Source organism: Papio anubis, chromosome 6, assembly GCF_008728515.1.
Source record: "Papio anubis isolate 15944 chromosome 6, Panubis1.0, whole genome shotgun sequence".
Classification (NCBI taxonomy): domain Eukaryota; kingdom Metazoa; phylum Chordata; class Mammalia; order Primates; family Cercopithecidae; genus Papio; species Papio anubis.
The window spans coordinates 154,651,236-154,679,077 of record NC_044981.1 but is presented as its reverse complement, the minus strand read 5'-3'; the positions used below and the strand labels follow the sequence as shown (position 1 = coordinate 154,679,077).

Sequence of the window (27,842 nt, the reverse complement as noted above, 5' to 3'; positions counted from 1 at the left end):
TGGTTATGGAATGAGAGGGCTGTTCAGCTGCAACCCAACAATTTCTTCTCTTTGGTCAGCTTTTCCTTTTTGACCAGACTAAGAGGAGAGGAGAGATAGCAAGAATGATTCCGTGTGTTTTGCTTCACCCTGCCCTCGCCCCAGCTGTGGCAGTGGTGCCCACTAATTAACAGTGGTATCGTCCAGAGCTGAATGGCAGAAAGTTCAAGAGGAGTGAAGATCTGACCTTCAGTGCAGAGTTCAGCTGTGTTTGCCCCTCAGGTCATCTTTAGGATGGAATGATTTTCATGGGTCATTAATGAATAGTGGAGAAACAAGTGGGAACTTATCAAATCTATGTTCTAGAATGTACCATCCCCAAGATAGTAAGTTTTTTGCAAGATGGAAGGACTGTTCCCGTGGCCGTTGTTACCCAGTGTACTCCTAGAGCCTGCAGGATTGTTTTGCCCCATTTTATGTCCCTCACTGGGAAAGGCCATCGTGTGGCTTGAGGGTCAGGACAATGCCAGTTCCCGGCTATAGGCTCTAGATCCTGTTCCCTCTCCCTCTCTGAGGCCTTCACTGCATCATGCTTAGGCCCTGGTGCAGACCTTTGAGTGTGGTCTTGGGCAGGTTTTGCAAGCTTCAGTTTTCTCATCTGTAAAATGTGGACCATTATTGCCCCCATTGTTGTGAGGACTTACAGAGATAGTACTAAACTCTGTAAGTTAGAAGAGTGTTTAGTACATCATATGCACTTAATAAATGTTAGCTTTTTTATTATTAGTACTGATCCCTTGCTGGCATCTTTCCTGGCTTCTGTCCCTACCACTCCTTTGATACTGCTGTTGCCAAGGCAACTAGTGATAACCTCTTTGTTGCCAAAGCTCATGGACACTTTGTTATCCTCTCTTTCTGGATCTTTCAGTGGTGATTCCTTCCTTCTTGAAGGACTAAGCTCTCCTGGGCACAATCGCCACACTCCTCTCCTGTCTGGTGGCTTCTGTTCTTTCTTTTGTCTGATCCCTGTTCTCTACCCGCCCTCATGTCGCATGACTCCCATGAGAAACTCTCAGGTTTTCTCTTCTCCATGTCCTCTCTAGGTACACCCATCCGCTCCATCCTCTCTAGGTAAACCCATCCCAGTGACTTTTATTGCTTAGTTGCTCCTCCTCCAGGTCTTAAGTCTTTCCCGACTTTCCAGTCTGTCTTAGGTACACCCAGCTGACCTTGTTATTTTCTCTTATGGTACCCTGTTGTTTTCCTTCAGAGCACTTTTCACAATTTGTAATTATGTATGTATTTGTTTGCTTTAATTAATGTCTGTCCCTTACTTCCCTCTCACTCCACAAAATTATAAAATCTATGAATGAGACCAGGGTCCATGTCTGTCTGTTCACTCACATTTGTATGCCTGGTGCATGGAAGGACCTCAGCAAATACCGATTTGAATGACTGAACCTGTGGCCCCTCCAGTTCTTCTACCACCATTCCAGCCCTGATGTTATATGATATTAAATGTTAATGAAAATAACATTTTTATTTTTTAGATTTGATGCTCTGGGCTTGAGTGGAGACTGCCTTACTTTCTGTTCATTTCATGTTACTCCAAAGTTAGAAAAGCATAAACTTAACCAAATTACAGTATCCTGGTATGTTGTTGGTAATCTGTGCTCACTGGCTGTTGATGTTATTTTCTGATAGTTATGTGAAAATTGTTACTAAGGCATTGGCCCAGACAAAATTCCCATGATTGGTAGAAATAACCCTATATATTCTATTACCATTAAATTAATTCCCAGTAAATGGTAAGACCATATATCTCTTCAAGCCTTCTTTCCCATAATTCATTTTTTTATCTTGAATCCCCAAAATTGCTTTTTTTTCTTTTCTTGAAATCCAGGTTGACCCAAAACAACAAGTGTCAATAGCCTCATCATAATACAGCCTCTTAGCTTACAAATGTATTAAGTCCCTATCCTTAATGGCCTCCACATGAGAACTTGACCCTGCCAGTCTGCAACATTAGACGATGACAGAACCCAGCACACACACAGTCATTTACTGAAAAGCACTTTGAAAGTGCCTGATGACACATACATCAGGTTAGGTATAGAATATAGGCACATAAAGGTCTTTCTTGTTAGGTGTTTCTATTGCATTATCTTAATATGAACAGAAACCTCTAATTACCATTATTAATGCTTGGAATTTTATAATTTTAAAAAAATCTAATATGTGCAAAAGTTGAGAGTGTGTGTATATACACACAGAGATAACATGCAGGAGGGCATATCAGTAAAATTAATTCCTAAAAATAGAACCGTTGGGCCTATCAGGTGGGATTAGATTTGGCTAATGGAAAACAAATTTAATAGTGAATTATTCTCATGTAAAAGAAGTCTAGGGCTTGTGTGGCCACTGTAAGAAGTGATTGATACTCAGTCTCCTCTTATTCTCTGCCTTGTCATCTCAGCAAGTGGCTTTCATCCTCAGGGTCTCCTCATGGTCCATCCAAATGGAGGCCAAAAGGAGGAAGAACAGCACAAGTGAAGAGACTCATCTCTCACCTGAGTCAGCTGCCTTTAAATAGTCTTCCATGGAACTCTTCCACTTCCGTGCCATTCGATTTTCAAAGCTAAGTGACGTGGCCACATCTAACTTCGAAGAAGACTGAGGAATGTAGTCTTTTTGTCTGGGCTCAGCTAAAAATTGGCATTGTGTGAATAATGAATAAGAGAAGAATGGAGTAGTCTGTTCTACTAAGTCCAAGGTTGTGTGCAGTATCAATAGATAGTGATAAACACTCCTTCAAAAACTTTGCACCCACTTTAACACTTTCACCAACCAATACAAGTTTTGTTTTCCCAAATCTTAATTAAAAACAAAATGTCTTCTGTTGCTGTATTTGAGTTGTGTAGTCTTCTTGAAACATGAGTATAACTTCTAATAGAACTTAATTTTCTATTCAGATTTTAAACTTATAAATGCTTCTGAAGTTTAAGGCAGATAACCTAATTTATTTAAGTCTGATAGTTTATTATGTGTGACTTCCAATGCTAAAGGTAGGTTTTCTTGGAGATGGGAAACCTGGGAAAGAGAATGTGTACTTCTTTAGTGGTGGAAGAACGTCTGCTTCTTTTCTCCTGCCTTTCATTGCAGATGCTAACCTTACTCAGCATGGTTTAGTTCAAAAGATAAAATAAAGGGAGAATTCATTTATGCTTTTGAGAAAATATGTTGAGTCTTCCACATGCCAGGCATCTCCAACATAAAAGAAAGAGATATATCTCTGTTGCTATCTAACTCTTCCCACTTTCCTTTTTATGATCTGATGTGATTTCTCCATGTCTTATGCACCTTCCCCCCCCCCCAATAAAAATTTTAATAATCATCACTAAGCGTAGTACTGCACAAAAGAGACCTATCAGGTAAAAGGACAGAAAAACCGCAGGAGCTATAAAATGTCCAAGTAGCATCTAAATTTGAAACCTTACTTTTTTCTGTTTCTAAACCTCAAATTACGGATTTTTAAAAATATATGGATTTTAAACCTAAAATATATGGATTTCGACAGACAAACTAAAACCTGTTTACTATAGCAAGAATACCTCATTGTAGCTTAAATTGGTGTTTTTAAAATGATGGCTTTGGCCAAATTCTTTGGCAGCTACCCTAGACTGGAAGCGTTAAAAATGGATTACTTGCAAGTTGGTGCTAATAGTTCCTTATTTCTGCAGGCCTTTCCACTCAGCACAAACTGGGGTCCCTGTATAATGTTTGTTGTAGCTGGAGTGCTGTGCTGGTGTCCTGCTGCCTGAGTGGAGTGAGTTGACCCTAATTTACTCCGGGATGCCTGCATTCTTTTTCATGCATGTCCACAAATAGCATCACAGCAAATTAACAGAATTTTCTGATTGATGTAGGGAGAAACCAAAGAAGGCTTGTGTTTGGTGGCCAAAACACCACACAGTGTGAGCAGAGTGGAACTACTGGCCCATTTTATAGCATCCTAATTGATAATTATCAAAGAGCACATTATTTGGCCATGTGGCAACAATCCAGTATCATTTCAGAGGTACTAGACATGTAGATGCACGTGAACACCATAGTAAATATATCCCTCCTTTTGCCGAAATTGAAATAGGTTATCCAAGAGGAAAGGGGAGGGAAAAGAAAATACCGATTTCTTGTGTACAAAACTATGGCAAATGAAATGTCATAAAGTTTCTGTATTTCATGATAAAGCCTCCTGGCTCATCATTAATAAGTTAGAAAATTAACTCTTTTTTTTTTGGAAACTTGGAGAGAGTCTATAAATGTCTATTGTATATGTTTGCTGTTGGTTCACAGGCAATGCCTAGTCCATTTTCCTTCATAGAGATGTAAAGCTGCTAAATACTGTCAGAAGAAAGAAGAAAATTTATGTGGGAGAGCTAAGTGGAAAGAGGAGGGAATCCTAGGTATCTACATGCATGACACTTTACAACAGCAAAGTCACTGTGGCCAGGGGGACACCTGGAAGCACCTCTGCCAAGGTTAAATTGAGGGCCGTCCATAGACAAGGAACTGAGGAGAAATGCTTCCCGGCCCAGGGCTCCATAATAGACTCTGTCTGGACCCCGCAGAAACTCAGTACTGTTAGAATTGCCTTGAGATGAGGCAGCCCAGTTGTCAGGGAGATGGGGATAGGAATGGACATAAGGTGTCTGTTCTTGTATTGGTGGAAGAGGAAGGTGAAAAGAAATAAACCTAAACCTGCTGCACACTTAGCTCTATTCCCCAGAAGCAAACCGCAACGTTGAGTAACAGCTGAAAAAGATGGTGACTGATGCAAATGAAACACTGAAAGTGACTCTCTGGGGATCTTCTCACCCCTATTCCCTTTGATTAATGGTTTATTGTCATAAAGCCCTAAGGGTTGTTGGCAGAGTCAGGTCAGAGCATTCAAAGTGCTGGAGCCATGTGTCTCTGCCTCTCTTGCTTTTCCTTTCTCATCCTATTACCTTATATTCCTTGTTATTTTATATAGAAGAGAAGAAAGATGACTAGAGATGATCATTGCCCAATTTTATCTTTCGTGGTTAAGGAAATAATCAGTTCACAAGCTAAAGCAGTGGACTGTGAAGAATGGCAAAGTGGCCAGGCACAGTGGCTCACATCTGTAGTCCCAGCATTTTGCAAGGCTTAGGTGGGAGGTTTGCTTGAGGCTAGGAGTTTGAGACTAGCTTGGACAACATAGTGAGACCCCATCTCTACAAAAAAATTAAAAAATTAGTCAAGTGTGGTGGTGCACACCTCTGGTTCCAGCTTCTCAGGAAGCTGAGGTAGGAGGATCACTTGAGCCCAGAAGCTCAAGGCTGCAATGAACTATGGTTATACCACTGCACTCCAGTGCATTCCAGCCTGGGTGATAGAGTGGGAACCTGTCTATCCCTTAAAAAAAAAAAAAGGACTACAAGTGTCTCAGATTTGCCCCTACGAGACGCCAAACTCTTGGGTCAGAGGCAAAGGGATCTGTTATTCTCTCATGGCAGAGCAGCCAGCGTGAGCAATAGCTTATTTTGCATTGGTTCTTCCTTGCCCCCAAATCCCACAGGGTTGACATAGATAGGCCCAGGTTGATGGCTGCACATGTAGGGTTGTGCAGGAACCTTGAGTTTAGTGATCCTAAATCATTTGTAATAGGCAAGAAGTATGTCTGCCCTTTGCTCTGGAGGGAGACACTATGACTACCTTTCAAGGCTGCTCACTGTGCAGATGAAAGATAGCCCTACCTTGAAAGATAGTCTGGAACAAAGACCCATTAGTACTTTGCTTGACAAAGCAAAGACATTCAGTAACACAAGAAACCCCTGGCAATTTGTTCTCCAAATACGGATTTGTTAACCTTACAAGTAGCTGATACCCCTACTTCACCACCACCCTCCGCTTTTTTTTTTTTTTTTGAGATGGGGGTCTCACTGTGTTGCCCAAGCTGGAATGCAGTGACGTGATCTTGGCTCATGATAACTTCCACTTCCCAGGCTCAAGTCATTTGCCTGCCTGTGCCTCCTAAAGTGCTGGGATTACAGGTGTGAGCCACTGTGCTCGGCCCCTACTTCCCTTTCCATCCACAAATTAATACCAGGACTCAGCTGCCTTTCTTCAGAAAACTCCTTAGGTTGTAGCTGTTTGAAAGGATCCAATGAACTTGTGTCTAGAGAAACAGCTAATATAGGGTACTGTCATTCCACATAATGCCTCAGAGAGTTGTGTGTTACTTGACGTTCGTTGTGTGTTACTTTGAACCTGAAAATGACTCAAGAAACATCTATTTCTTCATATTTTTCCTCCCTTGTCTTGATGTGAAGGGATTACGCTCAATGGCCCCTGTATATTTAATGATTTGTTAATCCTTAGGGAAAGACTTAGTACCTGTTCATATTATGAGCCCACACACCGTTCCCATTAGCAAATGAAAAACCTTACTAAAGGGAAAGGGCTGGAAATTTCAGGAGGACCAAGTTAAAGGGTTCCAGAATGTTTGGGGAGATAATCCAAGGGCTGACCCTGCCAACTCAGTCTTAACCAAGGAGGTAATTATAAGGTCAGGGGTCCTGCATCCTCAGGAATGCCGTTAGAGTCACTGACAGCTAGTATGGGGAGGACCAGTGAGCCCTAGAGCACAGGGACACGTGCTGGTTGAGGAGTGGGCTCACCCTCCAACTCTCCATCATATTCTGACCCCTCCCTCTTAGGCTTTTCTGTCTCCTCCAGCCACCTCTGCCACAAGCAGGGTCTAAAAGAACTGTTTCCTACATTCTTTTAGCACCTGAGGCACCACCCAGTTATAGGAATTTTCTATTTCTACTGTGTGTTCAGCTTTTATAGTCTCATGTATGACTATCCTTGCCAGTTAATACTATTTCTCCTGCCGTTTGGGTGATAGATATTACACTACTGATGCTTGTATTTCCAGTTTCTTAAGTGCTTTCAGGTTTACCTCGCATGTACATGAAGTAGATTAGAGCCTGGTACATAAAATACTGCATTTCTGTTACGGCCTTTAGAAAAACTACGATTTTATCTCATGTGCATTCAATCTGCTTCATTCATCATAGTTTGAGGGTAGTACTAATAATTAACTTACACACTTGGAAACACCCCAGATTTAAAGTTAGAATACATGGGTATCTGAGTGGCTCAGTGGATGCTTTTTCAGAAAAATACAATCAGTGCCTGGTTCTTTAGTTACTGGAAATGTCCTTTCTTTCTTTGATCTTTTTTTTTTTGAACTTTTGAGCTTTCTGATGCTCATCTGTGTGTGTAATTAGCACCCAGGAGTGTCGTGGAATAAATGGTTGACTTGGTCAGCATTTCACAATATCATTATATTGGTCATCAGCCACTTTTGCATCCTGTGGTTTTGAACAAGAAAAAAAATCTTGCAAAACCAGTACGGTGAAATACTGCATATGCAAATGAGGTTATAGGTTAGAGAAGGCAGTTCCTCAGGAGGCTCCTTAGAGCTGAACTTCAGTGAGGTGTGGAGGGCTAATAGGTACTATTAGCCCAAGTCATTTTATAGAATTGACTGTGTTGTGCTCTTTATTTCCATACAGAAAAAATACATCAATTGTTTTGTTTGCAGTAGCCAAACAAAACAATTGTTGTGTAGCATTTACTTACTTTCTCTGCTTCTCTCACTGGTAACACCTTGATTTACAGTGACTATTAGGATAATTAACATTGACACTTGGAAGATAGCCTGCTTCCAAATGTATGCACACTTGTCTGTTTTATAAATACTAGCCGAAACTTTTTCCTTTCCTAGCTGAAAAATGTGTCTCCACTCCTTCCAATCTTTCCAGGGTGTGGGCCTGTGCGTAGCTGTGTGACTGTGCCCACATACTGGCATATATTTCAGAGCTACCAAAAAGAAATCAGTTGCTCTTGAAATAACAAGACAAAAAGGAACGGTTTTTCTGAGCCATAACATCTGAAGAGCTAGAAACAGTTGTGTTTGTATGTGTGACGCTAAAGCCAGTAAATTTCATGTGAAGAAAGGGATTGTAAACTAAGAACAGAAAAGCAGTTTTCCTGGATTTCAGATGTCAAACTCTCAAGCTGTTTAACTCACCCACTCAGCACCTCCACATCCATCCCTGTAATGTGCTTGCATTGTCAGTGATTTGTTTCTGCAGGTTTTGATGCCAGAAGACAAATAATAAAATAGTAGGCATATGTAACCTTAAAGCAGTTTTCTACCAGAGTTTTTGATTGAGGTTAAACAGAAGTATCCTGATCATGTTGTCAGTTGGCAGGCAAAAGGCATCATATTTTAAGATTCACATAGTTTTAGAGCAAGCTCATCTTTTCTGGCTCAATAATAAACTAATTACATGTTTTAAATAGTATAGAGCTGAGTCCCTGTTTCAGATTAAGCCTCATAATAGCAAGGGTCGGGCACTAGCAGACATTTGCTTGATGTTTCTGGCTTGAGGATCCATAACATGGTGCCAGCTGTTTTAGGGCCTGAATAGGCCTGCCAGGGACAGCCAGGTAATACTGGCTTGACGTAGTCACAGGCTAATTCTCCCAGAACACAGAAGCTTCCAGATGGGCCACCGAGGAAAGCCTGAATATGTAGAAGTCCAGTTTATGGCTATAGTAATATTTGGGCGTTCCCCAAAATAGTGATCCCAGTTTAGGTTAGGACATGATAGTAATGTTCCTTGGAGGTCTGTTTGAGAAAAAGTGTCATTTCTAAAAAATTAGTTTTAGCAGATGGGCAGATCTGGCTCCAGCAAGGCTTGCTTCACGTCTTATCATTTTTCCACATTTTCCATCCCTTTCATAAACCTAGGGACCACATGCTGAACATTTAATTGAATCACACAGATTTTGCAGTCTTTAAAACTTCTTATTCCTTGGTCACTTGTTAATGGTGCCTCCCTCCTTGGTCAGTTTGGTGACTTCAGAAGGAAACACACAGTGCAGTGGTGAGAGCTTCACTTTTGAAGTTAGCCTCCGGCTTGATTTCTAGCACCACCAACCACTAGACAAATTGCTTAACCTTTCTGCACCTCAGTTTACACCTGACAGGCTTGTTGTGAAAATAAGATCAGATTTGTCAAGCACAGAGCATTGGCCCTGATAGGCACCACGTACATGAATTTCCTTCAGACTGTAGGTGAAGTAGACTTGATTTGGGGTTTCTCTTGTTACCTAGGTGCTTGTGTAGAGGAGACTTTAGAACCAGAATGTGTTATCTGTGGTTTTGAGTGTGCCTGGGACTCTGAGCCAACTGAATTACCAAGTAATGGGGGCTCCATGGCATCCCATGACAGGTGGAGAGCCGGCTCTTCACCGTGGATGGACCTGAAATGCCTGCTAAGGCCTTGCTGCACCAAGCAGCACACACCCTATCAGTTTGCCCTTCTTTCCATCTCTTATTCTAGAGACCTTAAAGCCTACTTGTTGGTATATATTTTCAGGTTTTTGGAAATTGGGCTGTATAATTGAAGTTAATACCTATGATGAGACTTTTCGGCCTGAGAACAACCTAGATGCTACTTCACACTTTATTTACAATGGAAGCTTACTTCCATCTTCACTCGTGTAGGACATTCTTTGGTCTCATGTTTTATCACATCTCATGTTAAAGTAGAATTCAGGTCTATTTTGTGGCTCCTGCCCCCTTCCCATTAATTCAGTGGTTAAACAAATACTATTTTTTGAGCCCCTGCTGTGTACCAGGCCCTCTGCTGGGTGCTAAAGCTATAATAAGACATGGTCTCTGGTTTAAAGAGCCAGACTGCACCCTGCATTTTATCTTTGCTATTAGTGTGCTGATCCAGACATTGGTACTAACGTTCTCTTTCTGGGTGGTGGTTTACACCTCAAGGCCAGGTGATGTGAGTCTGTCTCTGCTCTGTTGACACTTAGGAGCTGATTGGATTCAGGTGTAGCCCTGTGCCTCTTTGGTCCTCAGGGTCTGCGACTGTGAAGTTGGGGCTGCCTGTTGCATAGAAGGAGGGTTTCCTGGCCCTCTCCATGTTCCCCAGCTATCGCATTTTTACTGAGCTTCCTGCCCTGATTGCTTGTCATATGTCATGAAAGTGATGCTAAACCCCTGGATGTGCTCCTGAGTTCTGGATGCATGTTTCCTATGCCCTTTTTATTCAATGTCCACACACAGTAAGTTTTCAAACTGGAAAAAGGTGCGGCCTTATTTTGTTTAAGCTAAGTGAACATTAATAATAAAAGTATTTCTGTTCCACTTCATGGCTTTTGTAACTTCATGGCTGTTAACTCTTTGGGGCAACCATTTTGTGTGGCTAATTTGAGCATGGTTTTCAAAGAGAATTACAGTAGCATGTGTTTGCTGAGCACCTTGTGGGAAGGGGAAACAGATTCAATAACATCACAGGAAAAGCTTGGAGAAAGAGAACAGGGGCATCCAAATGCTGCAGCTTTAACCTACTTTCTGGGACTGTCATCTCGCTGACTGCACGCCTTTAGGTGCTGCTTCTCAGTCTATGGGGAGAGGGACCTGGGGCTGGAAATAGGAGAGTTTGTGGGGAGGGGCAGGATGCTGCAGGGAGTGGGTGTGGGCAGAGGTTGCAAGACTGCCAGGGTTCTCTGTGTGCCGGAAGTGCAGGTTTGGCTGTGAGGAATGGAATGTTCCCTCTTGCCCTCCAAGAGCAGAAACAGCTGTGGAAGAGCTTGAAAAGAAGATTACTAAAAGAAAAAAAAATAAAATAATTAATATGAAAATAAAATCCACCCTAGAAAACCCAACAGAACTGTGTGCGGAGTATAGTGGTAGTCATCTTTCATGCTATTTAAGAGAACTTTCTTCCTATCTAGGATTTCTTTTTCAGTTGGGGGCAGGATAAATTGTGTACCCAGCCCTTCCTCCCCTTGGGAAAGCCTCATAGGTCTCATTTGTTTGGATAGAAAATTGATTCATTATTCTGATCACCAGTTGATTATTTTTTTCTTTCTTATGAGGGACCAGAACCTGTCACTTGCTTGCTGCTTGAAAACTTAAATGTTAGTTTCCAAAGGCCATCTCTGTGGGTAGAGGGTTATCGTCAGCAGTTTAACGGGAAATCTTGTTTCTAACTGGAAATTTAATTATTCAGCCAAGTTCCCAACAATGTTTACTTTAGAGCATCATCCTTTTTTTTTTTTTTTTTTTTAAGTTCCTTAATGGTTTAAACTTTCATGTTTTAGGCAAGAGTAGAGTGGAGCTAGATATACATATCAGGTTGTTTGTGCAATCTTTTATATGAAAGTTTATGTTTTCTTCTCAGTCTGAAAGATTTGGTTTTGGCCATTATAGCTGGTATTATAAATAACTATTTGATTTCAGATACATTTTTATGCTGTCATACCTTCTGTACCTGCTTTTGAACAACATCTTAGTCCCAAAGTAGATAAAAATCTAGCAGAAGGGAGTAGGCAGCTTAAAACTAGATTCTAGCAATATCTAAGAAAATTACAAGGATCAGTTAGTGTTCCATTCCTTCCTTCTTCAGCTACATCAATTCCTAGTTTTGTGAAAGTCCACATGCCTTCTTTCTCTCCATGCCTATGCATGCTGGGTGGAGAAGCATCACAGAGCAGAATGAGATGGCTGTCCCCAAAGCAGGGTAAGGTCAAGGATCTTTCCCCTCACCTCATGATTTTCAAAAGAAAAGCAGATCTGGACCTCAGTTACCTAAAATAAAATAAAATAAAATTGCTGTAGCTCTTATTCTGCACATAAAATCACAGCTTTAATCTCTCATCCCAGTTCTCATCCTTATCTTCTCAGTGGTGGAAACTTGAACTTAAAGGACATTACTGTGCTGTGTTACCAGATCTAAAGAGACTGGGAATCATTAGATTGGAATCAGATCCTCAGTCAATGGAAATATAAGGGGGAAAGGCCAATGGTTCTTGGCCCTAATTGCACATTAGAATAATCTAGGGAGCTTTAAAAATGTACCTATATCCAGGCCTTACCCCATCTATTGAATCAAAACCTCTGAGACTGGGATGTGAGTGTTTAAAGTCCCCCCAGGTGATTCTAATAGGCAGGGTGAAGAACTGCTACGGAAGGGAAGTTGAGGGCCTCTTCCTTGAAAGAGCCTGTCGTTATACACTGAAGGCGCCCACCCGGGCCTGCTCCTGAAGCTGTCTGTTTGTAGTGCTCTCCTGTGGCACACAGACCTATGGGTCTTCCTGTGACTCGTGGTTCCATTGGGCTGTTCACAAAGCCTTTGTCATCCGTGGTTCAGCAGATGCATGTGTTAGAATTCAGGCATTTGGCAGCCTCATTCTGAATTGTCAGTGCCCACAAGTCAAGCAGTGAGACCCATTTGAAATGCTGGTCCTGTACACAAAGTGGGTGAGCACTGAATTGAAAGACAGTCCTTTCCAGTGCTTTCCCCTGAAATTCCTTGTAAGGACCAGGAGACGCCTGCAGTCGGCCTGGGGGGAAGTAGTGGGCCTGGCTTTGGAGATAACCATAACTCATTTTGCTGCTCTGGACAGTCCTCCTCCCACCCCACCTCACCTCAAAAAAAAGAGAGAGGAGAGGGGGTTGTCTTTAAAAAAAAAAAAAAAAGGGCCGGGCGCGGTGGCTCAAGCCTGTAATCCCAGCACTTTGGGAGGCCGAGACGGGCGGATCACGAGGTCAGGAGATCGAGACCATCCTGGCTAACACGGTGAAACCCCGTCTCTAAAATACAAAAAGCAGCAGGCGGGTGGGCCCGAGCCTGTAGTCCCAGCTACTCCGGGAGGCTGAAGGCAGGAGAATGGCGTGAACCGGGGAGGCGGGCTTGCAGTGAGCTGAGATCACGGCCACTGCACTCCAACCTGGGTGATGAGAGCAAGATCCGTCTCAGCAAGGGGCTTTTAAGAGTTAAATTACACAACTCACTTTTTATTTTTAAAGTGAGCAGATTTCTTGTTGCCATTGCTGAGAAAGATAAATTGATACCACATGTTGCTTCCAGACAAAAACTTCTCTGTGTTCCAGGGGAAGCACATGCAGCTGGTGTCTGGGTGAGTGGACAGTCTCCACAAGGTAAACATGGTTTGGAAGGGCTGAAGCGGACGTAGGGTACAACGTTTAAGAAATTACCAGTTACTTCTGACTGGCATGGCACCTCTGAAATACTTTTTAAAAGTTCGAAATCCTTTCCTGGAAGGGGCTGCCCTGGAACCTTTTGGCTTAAAGTATATGATGCTCGGAAAACAGTAAGTTAACATTTATGATGTCACTGCTTCCGTGTGGGATCTAACAGTTGTTGGGAGCTGCTTTTGTACTTGGCACTTCGCTGAGTAGTTTGCATGCAGAGCTTTATTTAATCTTCCCAAAGATCCAAGAGATAGTCAAAGAATGTTTTTATCCTGCCTGTGGGAATTATCCCCTTTATAAATTATTGGTGGAATACTTTTCATTTCAGGAAGCTTCTCTCTGACACCTAATCTAATCTGTTTGGGGTCCATGTGTCTTCGCAACCAGTTAGCATGTATTAGAGATCATGGATACTTTAGTATTAGCAATAATTGTATCTTGCATTAGAAAATGGTCTTCATTATAACAAGAAAAATAATTGCCAGATTCTGCTAGGCGCAGTCATCTTTATGCTGATTTCTTCAAGGTGGACCAAACAAAGGAATCTCTAGGGAGCAGGACTGTGAAATGTGAATTCCATCATGCTGCGTCCTTCACACACCTACTGCACCTGCCTCCTGGAAGGGCTATGCCACTGATTGCCAGTTCTGTAACTGATTACACCTAATGGGTTTCTGCCCCAGTGCAGGGCTTCCTTCAGTGTAAATCGTTTAGTAAAAGAGAAGATGGACATAAAAATGAAATGAAGAGTATTCTTACCACTGCACTCTCTTTAGACATGTTGTGATAGAGTTGTTTTAAGGGCTCTTTAAACCTTTAGGCCCACGTTGGGGGCAAGCTGGTACTTTTGTCCCTGAAGCTGAAGTCTTTTCCTAGAGATGTTTCTTTCTTGTGATTTTATCAAAATCTTGATCTCAAAGTACTGGATTTAAATCACATGATTTTGGGTTTTGGGGTCACAGTAGCTTCTTAGCCTCTTTAGTGAGTAACTGTGACAGTGGCCTGAGCTCTAGCAGTAGGTGTCTTGGTTATTATGTACCTTACTATCTTAGCCTTAAGGAAGGCACATCCCTAGTTCTTCAGCAAGTTACCATTGGCCTGCCTCAAAGGGTATAGCAAAATGTGTATTTAAAAGTGATTAGAAAAATCATTCTCGTTCTGTCAGACCACTCCTTTTTTATCTTCGGCTCCCAATCCCAAAAGTAATGTAAAATCGTAGAAATTTAGACTATTTGGTAAGGTGATAATATGAATTAGTGAAAAACCATAGAACATTTGTAATGATAGTTTTCCTGGGATTGAGGTGGCAGGAGGGACATTTGAAATCTTACAGAAATCGCATCACCATTAATTTTTTATTTCAGGGAAGAAGTGGGGAGACATTGGAGTTCTGGTATTTTATCTGGCATCTATTTATTTACCTTTCCTGCTTTACCAACATTTAAATAGAGAAGTTAGTACAGTTGAGCCTTGAACAATGCAGGTTCTAATTGCACAGGTCCACTTACACAGAGCTCTTTTTCAACCAAACACAGCATTCCCAGCATGTGAAACCCATATGCGGGCCTGGGGGAGTTGTGTCTTATAAGTGAGTTTCTTCTGCGGGGCTGACTATAGAGTATGCACAGGTTTAGTTATATGCAGATGGTCCTGGAACCAGTCCCCTGTGTATAACAAAGGATAACTATAATTGGAATCATGACCTGTGAGGAAAACAGTAGAATGCATTTCTGACATCTGACTTTGAGGGGTGACTGGGCATTTGAACTAGAAATGGACAGATGAGCCATATTTGTTGGTCTTTGTCAACACCGTACTTTCAGATTGTGGATTTTGTCGATGGAAGACTGGCCACCCTGTATGAATCGAAGGCTGCTGAGATTGGGGACTATGAGACTGATGGTGGCACGGTTTTTGTTTGTGTTGACTTAGTAATGTAACTGGAAAAACCTGTCTGAACTTTCTGTAGGTAATAGGCTCCAGGGAATGCATTCTGCGACTAAGAAACCTCTAAACTGAGAGTCAAGCAAAGATTGGCCATTGAAGCTAATCATCTATTTAATAAGTTGGGCTTTGTTTCAGAATCTAAGAGTAGTTAATATTGGTATTGGCGGGGGTGGGGGTGGGTTGTGTTTTTTTGTGTGTGTTTTTTGAGACGGAGTCTCACTCTGTCACCCAGGCTGGAGTGCAGTGGTGCGATCTCAGCTCACTCCAACCTCCGCCTCCCAGGTTCAAGCAGTTCCCCTGCTTCAGCCTCCCAGGTAGCTGGAATTACAGCCATGCACCACCACGCCTGGCTAATTTTTGTATTTTTAGTAGAGATGGGGTTTAGCCACGTTGGCCAGTCTGGTCTCAAACTCCTGCCCTCAGGTGATCCACCCCCACTTGGCCTCTCAAAGTGCTAGGATTACAGGTGTGAGCCACCACGCCTGGCCAACATTGGTTTCTATGGTAACCACTGTCCTCTTTAGAATGAATGCTATCATGGCCACTTTACTAAAGAAAGACAAGTAAGTCCTATAGAGTAAGCTCATAGTTTGAGGTTTCCTCTTCTGAAAGACTTTTCTTGTTTGTTTTTTGGGGTTTTTTTTTTTTTTTTTTTTGAAGGGGCTTACTCTGTCGCCCAGGCTGGAGTGCAGTGGTGCATTCACAGCTCACTGCAGCCTCAGGCTGTCAGGCACAAGTGATCCTCCCACCTCAGCCTCACCAGTAGCTGTGACTACAGGTACATGCCACCACACCTAGCTAATTTTTGTATCTTTTGTAGAGACAGGGTTTTGTCATGTTGCCCAGGCTGATCTTGAACTCCTGAGCTCAAGCGAGCTATCTGCCTCAGTGTCCCAAAGTGCTGGAATTACAGGCATCAGGTACTGTGCCTGGCTCAGACTTTGTTTTTAAAAATCTTTAAAAAAAATTTTTTTTTAAGGAAGGACCCACCAAATAAATACCCATAACTATTTCATAAACAAAATAATAAGATTGTGCTTTATATTCCTCTTCTTTCTTAAATGTTAAATGATTCTTTAGATAATCTCTTTAACTGTTAGCCCAAATAGATTAAATGGTGACTTCTGCATAATTTGGTAAGAGGCCTATATGAAGGGTTGTAGAAAAAGCAGTGGATTGGAGTTTAGGAAACCCAGTGTCAGTTTTGCCTCTCGTGAACACTAGCTGTGGGACCTTGCATTAAGTTATTTAATATCTCTCAGCCTGAGTCTTCGTATTTAAAATTAGGGCGCTGATGTACTAATTTTTGCAGGTTTATTATGAGAATTAGAGACAATGAATCTAAAACACTCTGGCTCAGTAACTGACAGTGCTGTAATCTGGCAGGCTCTCATTTCTTCATCCTTGCAATTAGGGACTTGGGTGGGTGGGCAGTCTCCATGGTCCTTCCCCACCCCAACACCCTGTGGTTATGGCCCTGGATGTGGGTGTTCCAGCCCCTTTTTACCACATGCCCTTATAGAAGCTTAATATATGTGTCCAGATTTTAACCCTGTGTAGCTTTTAATTTTATAAAACTATATGCATACATTGTTGGAGGTTAGAATTGTAGTGATAGATGGCCATGAGGAAATAAATGTGGGGCATTTTGCAGTTCTGTAAAATGTTTCACACTTTTTCTCAGTTGGGTTGGAATTGGTGAAGCTAAAGTACATTTTAAAATGTTGTTCCCTAAATGCTTTTTAAAGGGGGGATAGCTGAATACTTGATTGGTCATTCTAATTAATTCTGTGTATTGGTGTGATCTCCTTCCAGAATCTAACGCAGAGGGGGCTGGACAGAGTGGGAGTACTTAGGGTAGGTGTCCACATTTCCATATAGCCTCGGGACCTCCCTGTTTTTTTCATTTCGAAGCTTGAGTTTGTTTTTATTTAACGTATCTAGTCACCTGAATTGTAGATCCGCCTGTACTTGCCTGCGTTCTGAACCCTGCAGAGTGCATGTTGAGAGCATGCTTCATACCTATTGCATAGAAAAATTGTTTTACTTTTTAAAGAAGTGTAGTATCTGGACCGTTAGTAGAAATGCCATTATACTTTTTAAAAACCATAAAAGTAAAAGGAATCAGGATATATAGTCTCCTGGGCAACATTTGCTTCATCAGATACTCAGCATGTTGCTTATGTTCTTCTCTCAAATGCAGTTGTAGAAATGCCAACTTATGACCCATGATTGCTAATGCTTATTGCCTATCCTGAACTACAGGCCCTTCCTACATGTGAAACAGTATTTTGGGTTATTTACTTACGGTAAAATCCTGCTGACGTTCTGTGTTTTTAAAACATTCTGGGCTGGGCACGGTGGCTCATGCCTGTAATCAATCCCAGCACTTGGGGAGGCTGAGGCAGGCGGATCACTTGAGGTCGGGAGTTTGAGACCAGCCTGGCCAACATAGTGAAACCCTGTCTCCAGTTAAAATACAAAAATTAGGCCAGGCGTGGTGGCTCATGCCTGTAATCCCAGCACTTTGGAAGGCCAAGGCAGGCGGGTTATAAGGTCAGGAGATCGAGACTCATCCTGGCCAACACGGTGAAACAAAAATACAAAAAATTAGCCGGGCATGGCGGTGTGTGCCTGTAGTCCCAGCTACTCTGGGAGGCTGAGGCAGGAGAATGGCGTGAACCCAGGAGGCGGAGCTTGCAGTGAGCCGAGATTGCGCCACTGTACTCCAGCCTGGGCGACAGAGCGAGACTCCATCTCAAAAAAAGAAAAATACAAAAATACAAATATTAGCCGGGTGTGGTGGCACGCACCTGTAATCCCAGCTACTTAGGAGGCTGAGGCGGGAGAATTGCTTGAACCCCAGAGACGGAGGTTGCAGTGAGCCGAGATCAAGCCATTGCACTCCAGCCCAGGCGACAGAGCGAGACTCTGTCTCAGGTGGGTGGAGGGAGGAACATTCTGGCAGAACCATGTATTTGTATCTTCTACATAAATAAAGTTGGTGATTGCCAATTTAAACAAATATGTATATATAACTTTTAGGATTGTCCATATTTAATATATGGACAGTTGCATCAGGCAATATATTTTATCTTTAACTTGCAAATAAAAACTCATCTGGCCTGCAGATACTGTTCTGGATGTGGCACATACAGATTCATCAGCTCCTCCCTTTTACTGCACATGAGGCATTTTACAGATTAGAATGAGCCTGCTGCAGGCCATGAACTCCCTCCACCATGGACTCTGTGTTTTATAATAGCAGTAAGAACACCCTGACTTCATAGCATGACTGGCTTCTGAAGTATATTATCATGTATCATCCTTACGTCATCCCTGTCAGAGATGGTTTGGATGTGATTATAGCCATAATGAAGGTGGGGAACTGAATGTTGCAGACAGATTAGATTTGTTCAGGGTCACATGGTTGGTCAGTGGCAAAGATAGGACTGAATCTGGGTCATCACTGTCAACTGGGTGTATCTGCCAAGCCAGGAGAATTCTTGCAAGATGGGGGCAGTCACTAGAGTTTTGAGGATATTTTGCAGTACTCTTTAATTAAATATTTTATTTTAGGATACTTTTAAATTTATAGAAAAGTTGCACAGATAGTAGAGAGTTTCCATACACCCAATATCAAGTTACCTCTGTGGTTAACATCTTATAGTATGTGACATTTGTCACAACTGATGAATCAATATGGATATATTATTATTAAGTTCATACTTTCTTCAGATTTCTTTCATTTTTACCTACTGTTCTTTTTTTTGTTCCAGGATTCCATCCAGCATACCATATTACCTTTAGCCATCATATCTCCTTAGGCTCCTTAGGCTCTTCTTGGCTGTGACCATTTTGAGAAGTACTGAATAGGTATTTTGTAAATGTCCCTTAATTGAAATTTGTCTGATGTCTTTCTCATGCTTAGACTGAGGTTATGGGCTTTGGAAGGCAGACCACAGAAGGTGCCGTTCTCATCATGTCATATCAAGGGTACACATTATCAGCTCATCTTTTCCTTGTAGGTATTGACCCTGATCACCTGACTGAAATAGTGTGTGTCAGTTTCTCCACTCTAAAGTTGTTCTTTTCCCTCCTTTTCATACTGTACTCTTTCTAAGGAAGTTACTATGCTCAGCCCACACTAACTTGACAGGCAAGTATCTATATAGTATTTGAATTCTTCTGAATGGGAGACTTGCCTGCTTCTCTAATCAACCTGGCAAATCCTGCTCTACACTTCTTGTGTCTGCAAGAGTTACATGCTAAGGTGTGAAATCTGGCAGGATGAGATGGAGTCATAGAAAGGTCCGGTAAAAATTCTCATCAGTTCTTAATTCATAGAAGTAGTTAAGAAAAGGTAGATGTTGTGCCTCTATACTAGTGGAGGAGGGGACCATGAGAAGATAAAGCAGCCCTCCAACCAAGTGATTATTACACTTAGAGAGGAGGGGAAGTTTGTTGGAAAGTGCAGGGGACAGAGGAGTGTGGTAGTAAATTCCAAGTGTGAACTTCAGTATGGGCAGTATAATTACAGAAAAGCCAGTAAACCTAGGAATTTGGGGAAAACTACTATCAGTGAGCTTATCTATTCCCAGCATCTCTTGGACGTGAAATCATCTCCCTGCCCCCTAGATGTGAAAACTGCCATTTAACATGTCATTTTATTCCCAGAGAGGGTCGTGCAGATACTTGTCTTTTTGAATTAGGTTGGATTTTTTTTAACCTTTGAAATTGAGGCAGCTTTAAAAAATGAGGAGTTGGCCAGCACGGTGGTTCATGCCTATAATCCTAGCACTTTGGGAGGCCGAAGTGGGAGGATCTCTTGAGTCCAGGAGTTTGAGACCAGCCTGGGTAACATGGAAAACCCCATCTGAACAAAAAATATAAAAATTAACCAGGCGTGGTGGCATGCGCCTATAGTCCTAGTTACAGGTGCTTCAGGATCGCTTCAGCCCAGGAGGTTGAGGCTGCACCACTGCATTCCAGCATGGGCAGCAGAGTGAGACCTTGTCTCAAAAAAATAAAATAAAAAGTAAATGAGGAGTTTGGGTTACTATATCATCTGGGTGCTCTGTTTTGGACCATTCTGGTTCATACTCTGTTTTCTCTTCTCCCTGCAGAACTCCATCCGGCACAACCTGTCGCTGCATAGTCGATTCATGCGGGTCCAGAATGAGGGAACTGGCAAGAGCTCTTGGTGGATCATCAACCCGGATGGGGGGAAGAGCGGAAAAGCCCCCCGGCGGCGGGCTGTCTCCATGGACAACAGCAACAAGTATACCAAGAGCCGTGGCCGCGCAGCCAAGAAGAAGGCAGCCCTGCAGACAGCCCCTGAATCAGCTGACGACAGTCCCTCCCAGCTCTCCAAGTGGCCTGGCAGCCCCACGTCACGCAGCAGTGATGAGCTGGATGCGTGGACGGACTTCCGTTCACGCACCAATTCTAACGCCAGCACAGTCAGTGGCCGCCTGTCGCCCATCATGGCAAGCACAGAGTTGGATGAAGTCCAGGACGACGATGCGCCTCTCTCGCCCATGCTCTACAGCAGCTCAGCCAGCCTGTCACCTTCAGTGAACAAGCCATGCACGGTGGAACTGCCACGGCTGACTGATATGGCAGGCACCATGAATCTGAATGATGGGCTGACTGAGAACCTCATGGACGACCTGCTGGATAACATCACGCTCCCGCCATCCCAGCCATCACCCACTGGGGGACTTATGCAGCGGAGCTCTAGCTTCCCATACACCACCAAGGGCTCGGGCCTGGGCTCCCCAACCAGCTCCTTCAACAGCACGGTGTTTGGACCTTCATCTCTGAACTCCCTACGCCAGTCTCCCATGCAGACCATCCAAGAGAACAAGCCAGCTACCTTCTCTTCCATGTCACACTATGGTAACCAGACACTCCAGGACCTGCTCACTTCGGACTCACTTAGCCACAGCGATGTCATGATGACACAGTCGGACCCCTTGATGTCTCAGGCCAGCACCGCTGTGTCTGCCCAGAATTCCCGCCGGAACGTGATGCTTCGCAGTGACCCAATGATGTCCTTTGCTGCCCAGCCTAACCAGGGAAGTTTGGTCAATCAGAACTTGCTCCACCACCAGCACCAAACCCAGGGCGCTCTTGGTGGCAGCCGTGCCTTGTCGAATTCTGTCAGCAACATGGGCTTGAGTGAGTCCAGCAGCCTTGGGTCAGCCAAACACCAGCAGCAGTCTCCTGTCAGCCAGTCTATGCAAACCCTTTCGGACTCTCTCTCAGGCTCCTCCTTGTACTCAACTAGTGCAAACCTGCCCGTTATGGGCCATGAGAAGTTCCCCAGCGACTTGGACCTGGACATGTTCAATGGGAGCTTGGAATGTGACATGGAGTCCATTATCCGTAGCGAACTCATGGATGCTGATGGGTTGGATTTTAACTTTGATTCCCTCATCTCCACACAGAATGTTGTTGGTTTGAACGTGGGGAACTTCACTGGTGCTAAGCAGGCCTCATCTCAGAGCTGGGTGCCAGGCTGAAGGATCACTGAGGAAGGGGAAGTGGGCAAAGCAGGTCAGTGCCCAATGCTATGGCGTAAAAATAACAATATGGGGATCGGGGGGGATCTCTGGGGGAGCCTGTCTTCTCTTTACTTTGAACTTCATTCCACATTGAGAACCGTGGAGCAGTGGTGCACATAATATGGCTCCCAGCCAGTTCCATCTCAGGGTTTTACCTGCAAACCAAATAGGGCTGTCAGGTGCCCTTCCCCACAGTTTGCTGATAGTTCAGAAATTTACTGCTAGTGAAGAGAACACATACACATTCAGAGATCACATTCTTTTTTGCATCCAGTTGTCCTCACTGGCCTGTGACACAGGTTGCCCTACTTGATGGACGGATGAGAATAGAAGAGAAGGAGAGGGATGGTCATACTTCAGGGTCAAGGACCCCAGCCAAAGGGCTTTCCTAGAAGGACTCTCTGGTCCATCACTGCTTTTGTCAATCTTCAGTGTTACAGGTTCTTCATCTTTGGTTGCTGGTAATGATTGGCAGGTGCTTCTAATTTACCTGCAGAATATGTATTCTGGACTCTTTCATATATGAATATTTCTAACAAGCAAAATCTGTTTATCTAAGTACTAAGCATCTTTTTTAGCTAGCACTCAAGAGCTAAGCCTTTACAAAAGTAAGAGGCCAGGCACAGTATCTCATGCCTATAATCCCAAAATTATGGGAGACTGAAGCAGGAATTGCTTGAGGCCAGGAGTCATAGAGACCAACATGGGCAACATAACAAGACTCCATGTCTACAGAAAACTTAAAAAATTAGCTGGGCATGGTGGCACACACTTGTAGCCCCTGCTTCTCAGGAGAATCCCTTGAGCCCAGGAGTTTGAGGCTGCAGTGAGCCATGATCGTGCCACTGCACTCCATCCTGGGCGGTAAGAACAAGAACCTATCTCTTGGAAAAAAGCCAAGAAATTAAGTTGAAAGCACAAGTGTTTGTGTGAGGGAGTACTTACTCGTGTTCTTTTGCTTGTTCCCCAAACTATAAATGATGTCAGCAGTTTCCAAACATAGAGTGACACAGGTTGTGAATGGCGATGGAGATATTTTTCAATTGTGGCATTTTAATGTTCTTGGAACCACAAAGATCAGGCAGTGTGATGTGGTAAGAAAAGCATTTGATTGAAATCAGGAATTGAGGTTCAGGCCTACTTCTACCACTTTCTTGCTACCACTGTGGGTGTGTCTTAGGCCTCTTGAGTCTCAAATTCCAGTTTTATAAAATGAGGATAATAGCCCCCATTACTTCACAGGGTTATTACAAGAATCAAATGCACTAAAGCATGTGAAAGTGCTTTGAAAACTGCAGTGGGGTGAAATATGTACCATGCAACTAGGTATACTGACAAATGGGCAAGCAGGTAGCCCAGAGAGGTTAAATAGTTTGCCCAAGGTTACAGAGCTAGATTCATTTCTTAAATGACTTGAACCCCCATAGTAGTTCTTCCTTATTCTGTCTAACTGGTTAAAAAAAATGGGGGACGGGGAGTGCTCTGAACTGGAGTCAAAGTAGCAGATAATAGACAAGCTTTCCCTAAAAACTCTCCTCCTCAAGAAGTAAGATCAACACTGGGATCTTCTACAACAGATTTGCACCACTGGCCACCCGGATGTGAACGGGTTCTGTTCTGTGCCCCAGCCCTTTTGCTTTGTTTTGTTTCAGTCTCAGCAAGCTACTTACAGCCTTCTTTAAGTGGTGTAAAAAGCAAGGGAATTCAAAGCCGTAAAAACTTGAGCCTCGTTTAACCCTCCGCGGCTGTGATGAAGGACTTACAAGGGTCTCCTGTGGTGAGCTCACTCCAGCTCATGGGTAGTTGCAGAATGGGGAATGTTAAGAGTGTTGTGATGCTAAAGCCTCTCAACTTTCTCAGGCATAAGAGACCCCTAATGGAACTCAGATATCTGATTTCAGTCATTTAATACCCCTTGAGATGGTGAAAAGACTGTAATGGAAGCTAAGTAGGGTGACAGTACTTCCATGCCGGCCAGTTCAGTACCATACCAGAACTTGGGCTGGTGGAGATTTGACTTTAGAAATGTAGATATCTGGCCTTTAGAAGACTAGTTTGTCTTCCTTTAAGGAGAAGAATATGGAAGATTTGTCTTTAGAAATGTAGATATTTGGCTTTTAAAAGAATAAATGGTTTGTCTTCCTTTAAAAATAGGCTTTTAAAGACACGAATACGTTTTAATTTGAGTGTGATTGTAAGGAGACCACTTTCTAGTTCATTGGAAAAATGTATTCAGAAGAAAAGGCATCAGTTTTTGTCTAATTTTTCAAGTGTTGGTTTCCCTGTTGGTTGAACAGCAGATCTTTCTCGTATGTGTGTAATTCTAAAGGATTGTACAAAAAATTAAGGGAGATTTAAATACTTAGATTTTTTAAGGTTATCTGGTGAACTATGATTTTGATGATGATAATAAATTATTGCATTGAGGATAATGCATTTCATTATTATATCCTAATGGACCCTTAGTGTCATCTTTGCCTCAGAATATTTTGGGGGAGGTTGTTTTGAGAAGATACTTCTTCAGCTAAAAATGAAAAGTCACCAAATTTTCCTGAAAGTAGACTAGCTCAGCATGACCACAGAGCATTTAAAGAACCGTCCAAAGGGCAGTGGGGGCTGTGAGGGGATCTAGTTTCTGGTTTAGAATTTCCATTTTTGCCTTGGAATCCATTGTTCATTTCAGCAGCCAGGAGCACATGCAACCTGAAGTGTATTTTTTACTTTAAAACTTAACTGTGACTATCACTTCATTGAAGACTCCCCTCAAGTCACAGAATGGGGCTGAGGTCAGACTCTGATACCCTACTTTTCTCAAATTAACTGTCCCAGCTTCCCAAGAGTTGCTCTCTAATAACTTTCTTGGTTGAACTTTTTCTTAGTGTTTCTCCAGACTGACTTCCTGGCTTGCTTGCAGAAGGTCATGTGATGCTGAGTCTGAGCCTTCTTGTGTTGATGGAGCAGTCTGCTCAGTTGACAGGCAGTCTTACTGAGGAGCTGTGGCAAGATGCTTCTCTGGAGGGCTGGGTGTTTCACACAGGTCATTCATTTTAGACCACGTGTAGAATCCTTTGACCCTTAGGTCTATCTGGAAAAGAAAAAATAGCCATACTTTTTTTGGAGGGCTGGCTGCTGGGTCGTGAAGGGCACTGTGTTCTCTCAGGTGTTCATAAAGCTTGGTGCACATGTTTACAGTTGGTGGCAGAGATGGTCATGAGCTGGTGTGGTGCTGTAAGCTCAAGTTTCCGGTCAGCCCTCTTGAGTTCGACATGTGTCCTCTCTGAGGGAAAGCAGCTTCAATCTCACCTTAATTTGATATCAAAGATGCCTGCATTCACGGACTTTCATTCATCTTCATCTTTTGACATTTGGAGACACCATTAGGGAGCAGCCCAGTATTTAAAGTGCTTTTTGATAAAGACTGGGAAACATCCACCAGCAAAAGCCCAGAGGGAGAGGGGAGGGGTGGTTCTCTGCTTGTCTCTGCCACATCACTCAATCTCGTAGAACATTAGGTTTCTCATTTGTCAAAAGAAGACAGCCTCATCAAGTTTTAAAGGTGCATGGTATGTATAATTTTAAACTTGAACCCTAACATTTTGTCTGTGAAATGGACCTGGTGAGGTCTATGTTATGATATGGAGTTGGAAAGAAATAGTGATGTACTAGTGTGGCATCAGCAGGCTGCAGTATTGGAAGCCGTTTAGAATTTACATGTAGGCTGCTGCCCAAAAGGAGTAAATACTTGATGCTTGTTTGACTGATGTTTGAATGCTGTGATTCTAGTATGTCTTTAAAATTTATGTTGGGGATAGGACTAATTCTAACCAAATACAGGTAATATAGACTAGCTATATCGTGTTTTTGATTGATGTAGATATTTCTGTTTTAGGGAATGTAACATCTGATAAATATGAATCTGTTATGAATTACATGGAGAATATACTCTTGTTATTTGTACTTGTCACTGTAGTCTGGTTATAGTATGCTAGCATGAAGAATTCTGTGTCTTCAGGGATCTTTATTCTTACCTTTTAAAAAAAGCCAAAAGTCTGAACTATCATTCAGGGAGAGAATTTGGGGATCTTTTTAGTGTCAGTGAGTGCAAGAGAAAATTGATATGGCCATAAAAAGGGGTTTTCTTTGCAGAGGCTGGTATACTCGCTATATACGCTATTTTTTCCTGGGAAGCAGTGACGTTTAGCATGAAGGCTGCTCTTCCTGGGCTTGTTGGTTTTATAAAATGCACCTGTTTTCATCTCTGGCCAGTCTGCTCAGCATGGAGACAGAGGCTGAGTGGCTCCTCCTTCAAGCAGTTGCGTTTATAAACAGCTTTCTGGAATTTCTTCTGTCCAGAGAGCTCATGTAGAACATAAATAAACAGGGTGAAAATCACCAGAATTACTCTCACAACTTAGAGTGTTCATAATGCTTAGCAGCGTCTTGTAAACAACATTTTCTATCAGTAGTCTTCCCCCAGGGGCCACCTGTGCTTCTCACAGGCTTACCTTTCTATTTGGAGATGGGAGAAGGGGGCTTTCTGGGACCTGCTTCTTTGCCGTTGCTGGAGAGGTTGCCTCCTGGAGGTCCTCCTTGACCTTGGGCCCGGTGGGAGAATGTTTGCAGACTGCTTTCTCTTCCCTGACTTGGAGACACATATTACTGGACTTGCATCCCAAGATGGAGATTCTCCACCTTGCAAGAGACACCACCTGCTTCACCCTGGTTTTGCTGATGTGTTCATTGAATTTCAAAGTATTGCTTTCCCCAGTCCTCCAAATTGTTTTGAATTTTAAAGTTTCAGAAACTAAATTGAATTTAAAATGTGTTTTGCAAATTAGTATTTAGAGGTCCTATAAGTCAATGTTTCTCAAAATGTTTCTTGGAATACTAGATCCTCAAGATAGTCATAGGTGTGAAATAGAAAATGGATTTTGTGGTCAAATAAGTTTAAAAAATACCATGTTAAAGAGAAATTGGATTATTTCCAAGAGAACTTCTCAGAGCGTTAAAGGTTAATACACATTATGAACCTTCTAGGGATGGATATGTTATGCAGTGTTTCCTAAAGTGTTTGATATCTTGAATCAAATCCTTTTTCTTCAAGAAACCATAGCACCGGTGTTCTAAGGAACCCCCTTAAGAAATCCTGTCCTAGAGTTTTGCTGAAAGGAGTCAGCACCCCCTTGGAGACTAGGGCTTCTTTGTCCTTTTCCTCCCTTTCTTGCTGAGTTTTTTGTATGACCTTGTCATATATCTCGTGTTTCTCAGCCATATCCATGCATGGGCTAGCTGCCCGGCAAAGTGGTAGACCCGTGTTGATAGAAGTGCTCAAGAAACGCCTGAAATCATTAAGCACAGTTCATCTGTTGAGTACCTGCTGGGCACAGGGGGCAGAAGTGGATAAAAAGGGTCCCTCCCTTAAAGAATGCGTGGCCTAGTGGGCAAAGTAGTGGCAGTGGTGATGACAGTTTGTCGTAGAGCCAAAGTCTGCCTTACAAGGTTGGAGCAGAGGCGCATGTGGTGTGGCGGACTGATGTGCCCGGTTTTCTGGGACAACCCTGCATTCAGGGCTTCTGTTCCATGATCACACGGTCTATCCCACAAAAACACAGACCCTAAGACTTGAGGAGTTGCATACTAACAGGTCAGAGTTCAGGCTGAATCCAGATGCTGGTTTCTTTTAAAAGCTCTGCAGAGCACTTTATGTTTGATTTCCAGAGCTGGTGAGTTCATCACGGTTGGACATGAGCCGCCCACTGCAGCACATTGTCCCTGGGGCTCTGCTCTGAGGGAGCTGTGGATTAAAAAAGCCTCCCCTGCAGCCCACTCCAAGTTAAGTGAGATCCTGTGGGATGGCAGAGGAGCTGTGGGACTTGCAGCAGACGGCTGCCTTTTTCATGGCTGTGTGTCCTGGAGTCAAGTCGCTCATCTCTCAGTTTCAGTTTGCTTATTTATAAAACGAGGTTAAAATTAAAACTGGCCTCACAGAGCTCCTAGAAGGGCTACCTCTGATATGGGCTAATGTCTTTTGGCACCTTTTTAAAAACATTATTTAATGTTTATTGTGATTTAAAACAGCTCCAGAGGTTAATAGTGGAAGCAGGAAGCAGCCACGCCAGTCTTAAACTATGGGCAGAAAGAGCGACTGTTTTCCTCAGTGAACTAGACTCAACTGGGTTTTTCATTAAAAAGGGATCTACAATTACCTGTTGGTGTGCAAACTTTTATTT

General features: G+C 42.9%; 1 protein-coding gene across 1 annotated transcript in view; it reads left to right on the top strand.

Annotated features, from left to right (window-relative positions):
• The window catches only part of FOXO3 (forkhead box O3), a 126,265-nt gene that overhangs the window by 84,983 nt on the left and 13,440 nt on the right, over nt 1-27,842 (top strand). Inside the window, 6 exon segments of the mRNA XM_021938031.2 lie at nt 20,170-20,419; nt 20,422-20,436; nt 20,439-20,534; nt 20,537-20,575; nt 20,578-20,630; nt 20,632-21,604. Coding sequence (XP_021793723.2) covers nt 20,170-20,419; nt 20,422-20,436; nt 20,439-20,534; nt 20,537-20,575; nt 20,578-20,630; nt 20,632-21,570 — 1,392 coding nt within the window. The 3' untranslated portion in view covers nt 21,571-21,604.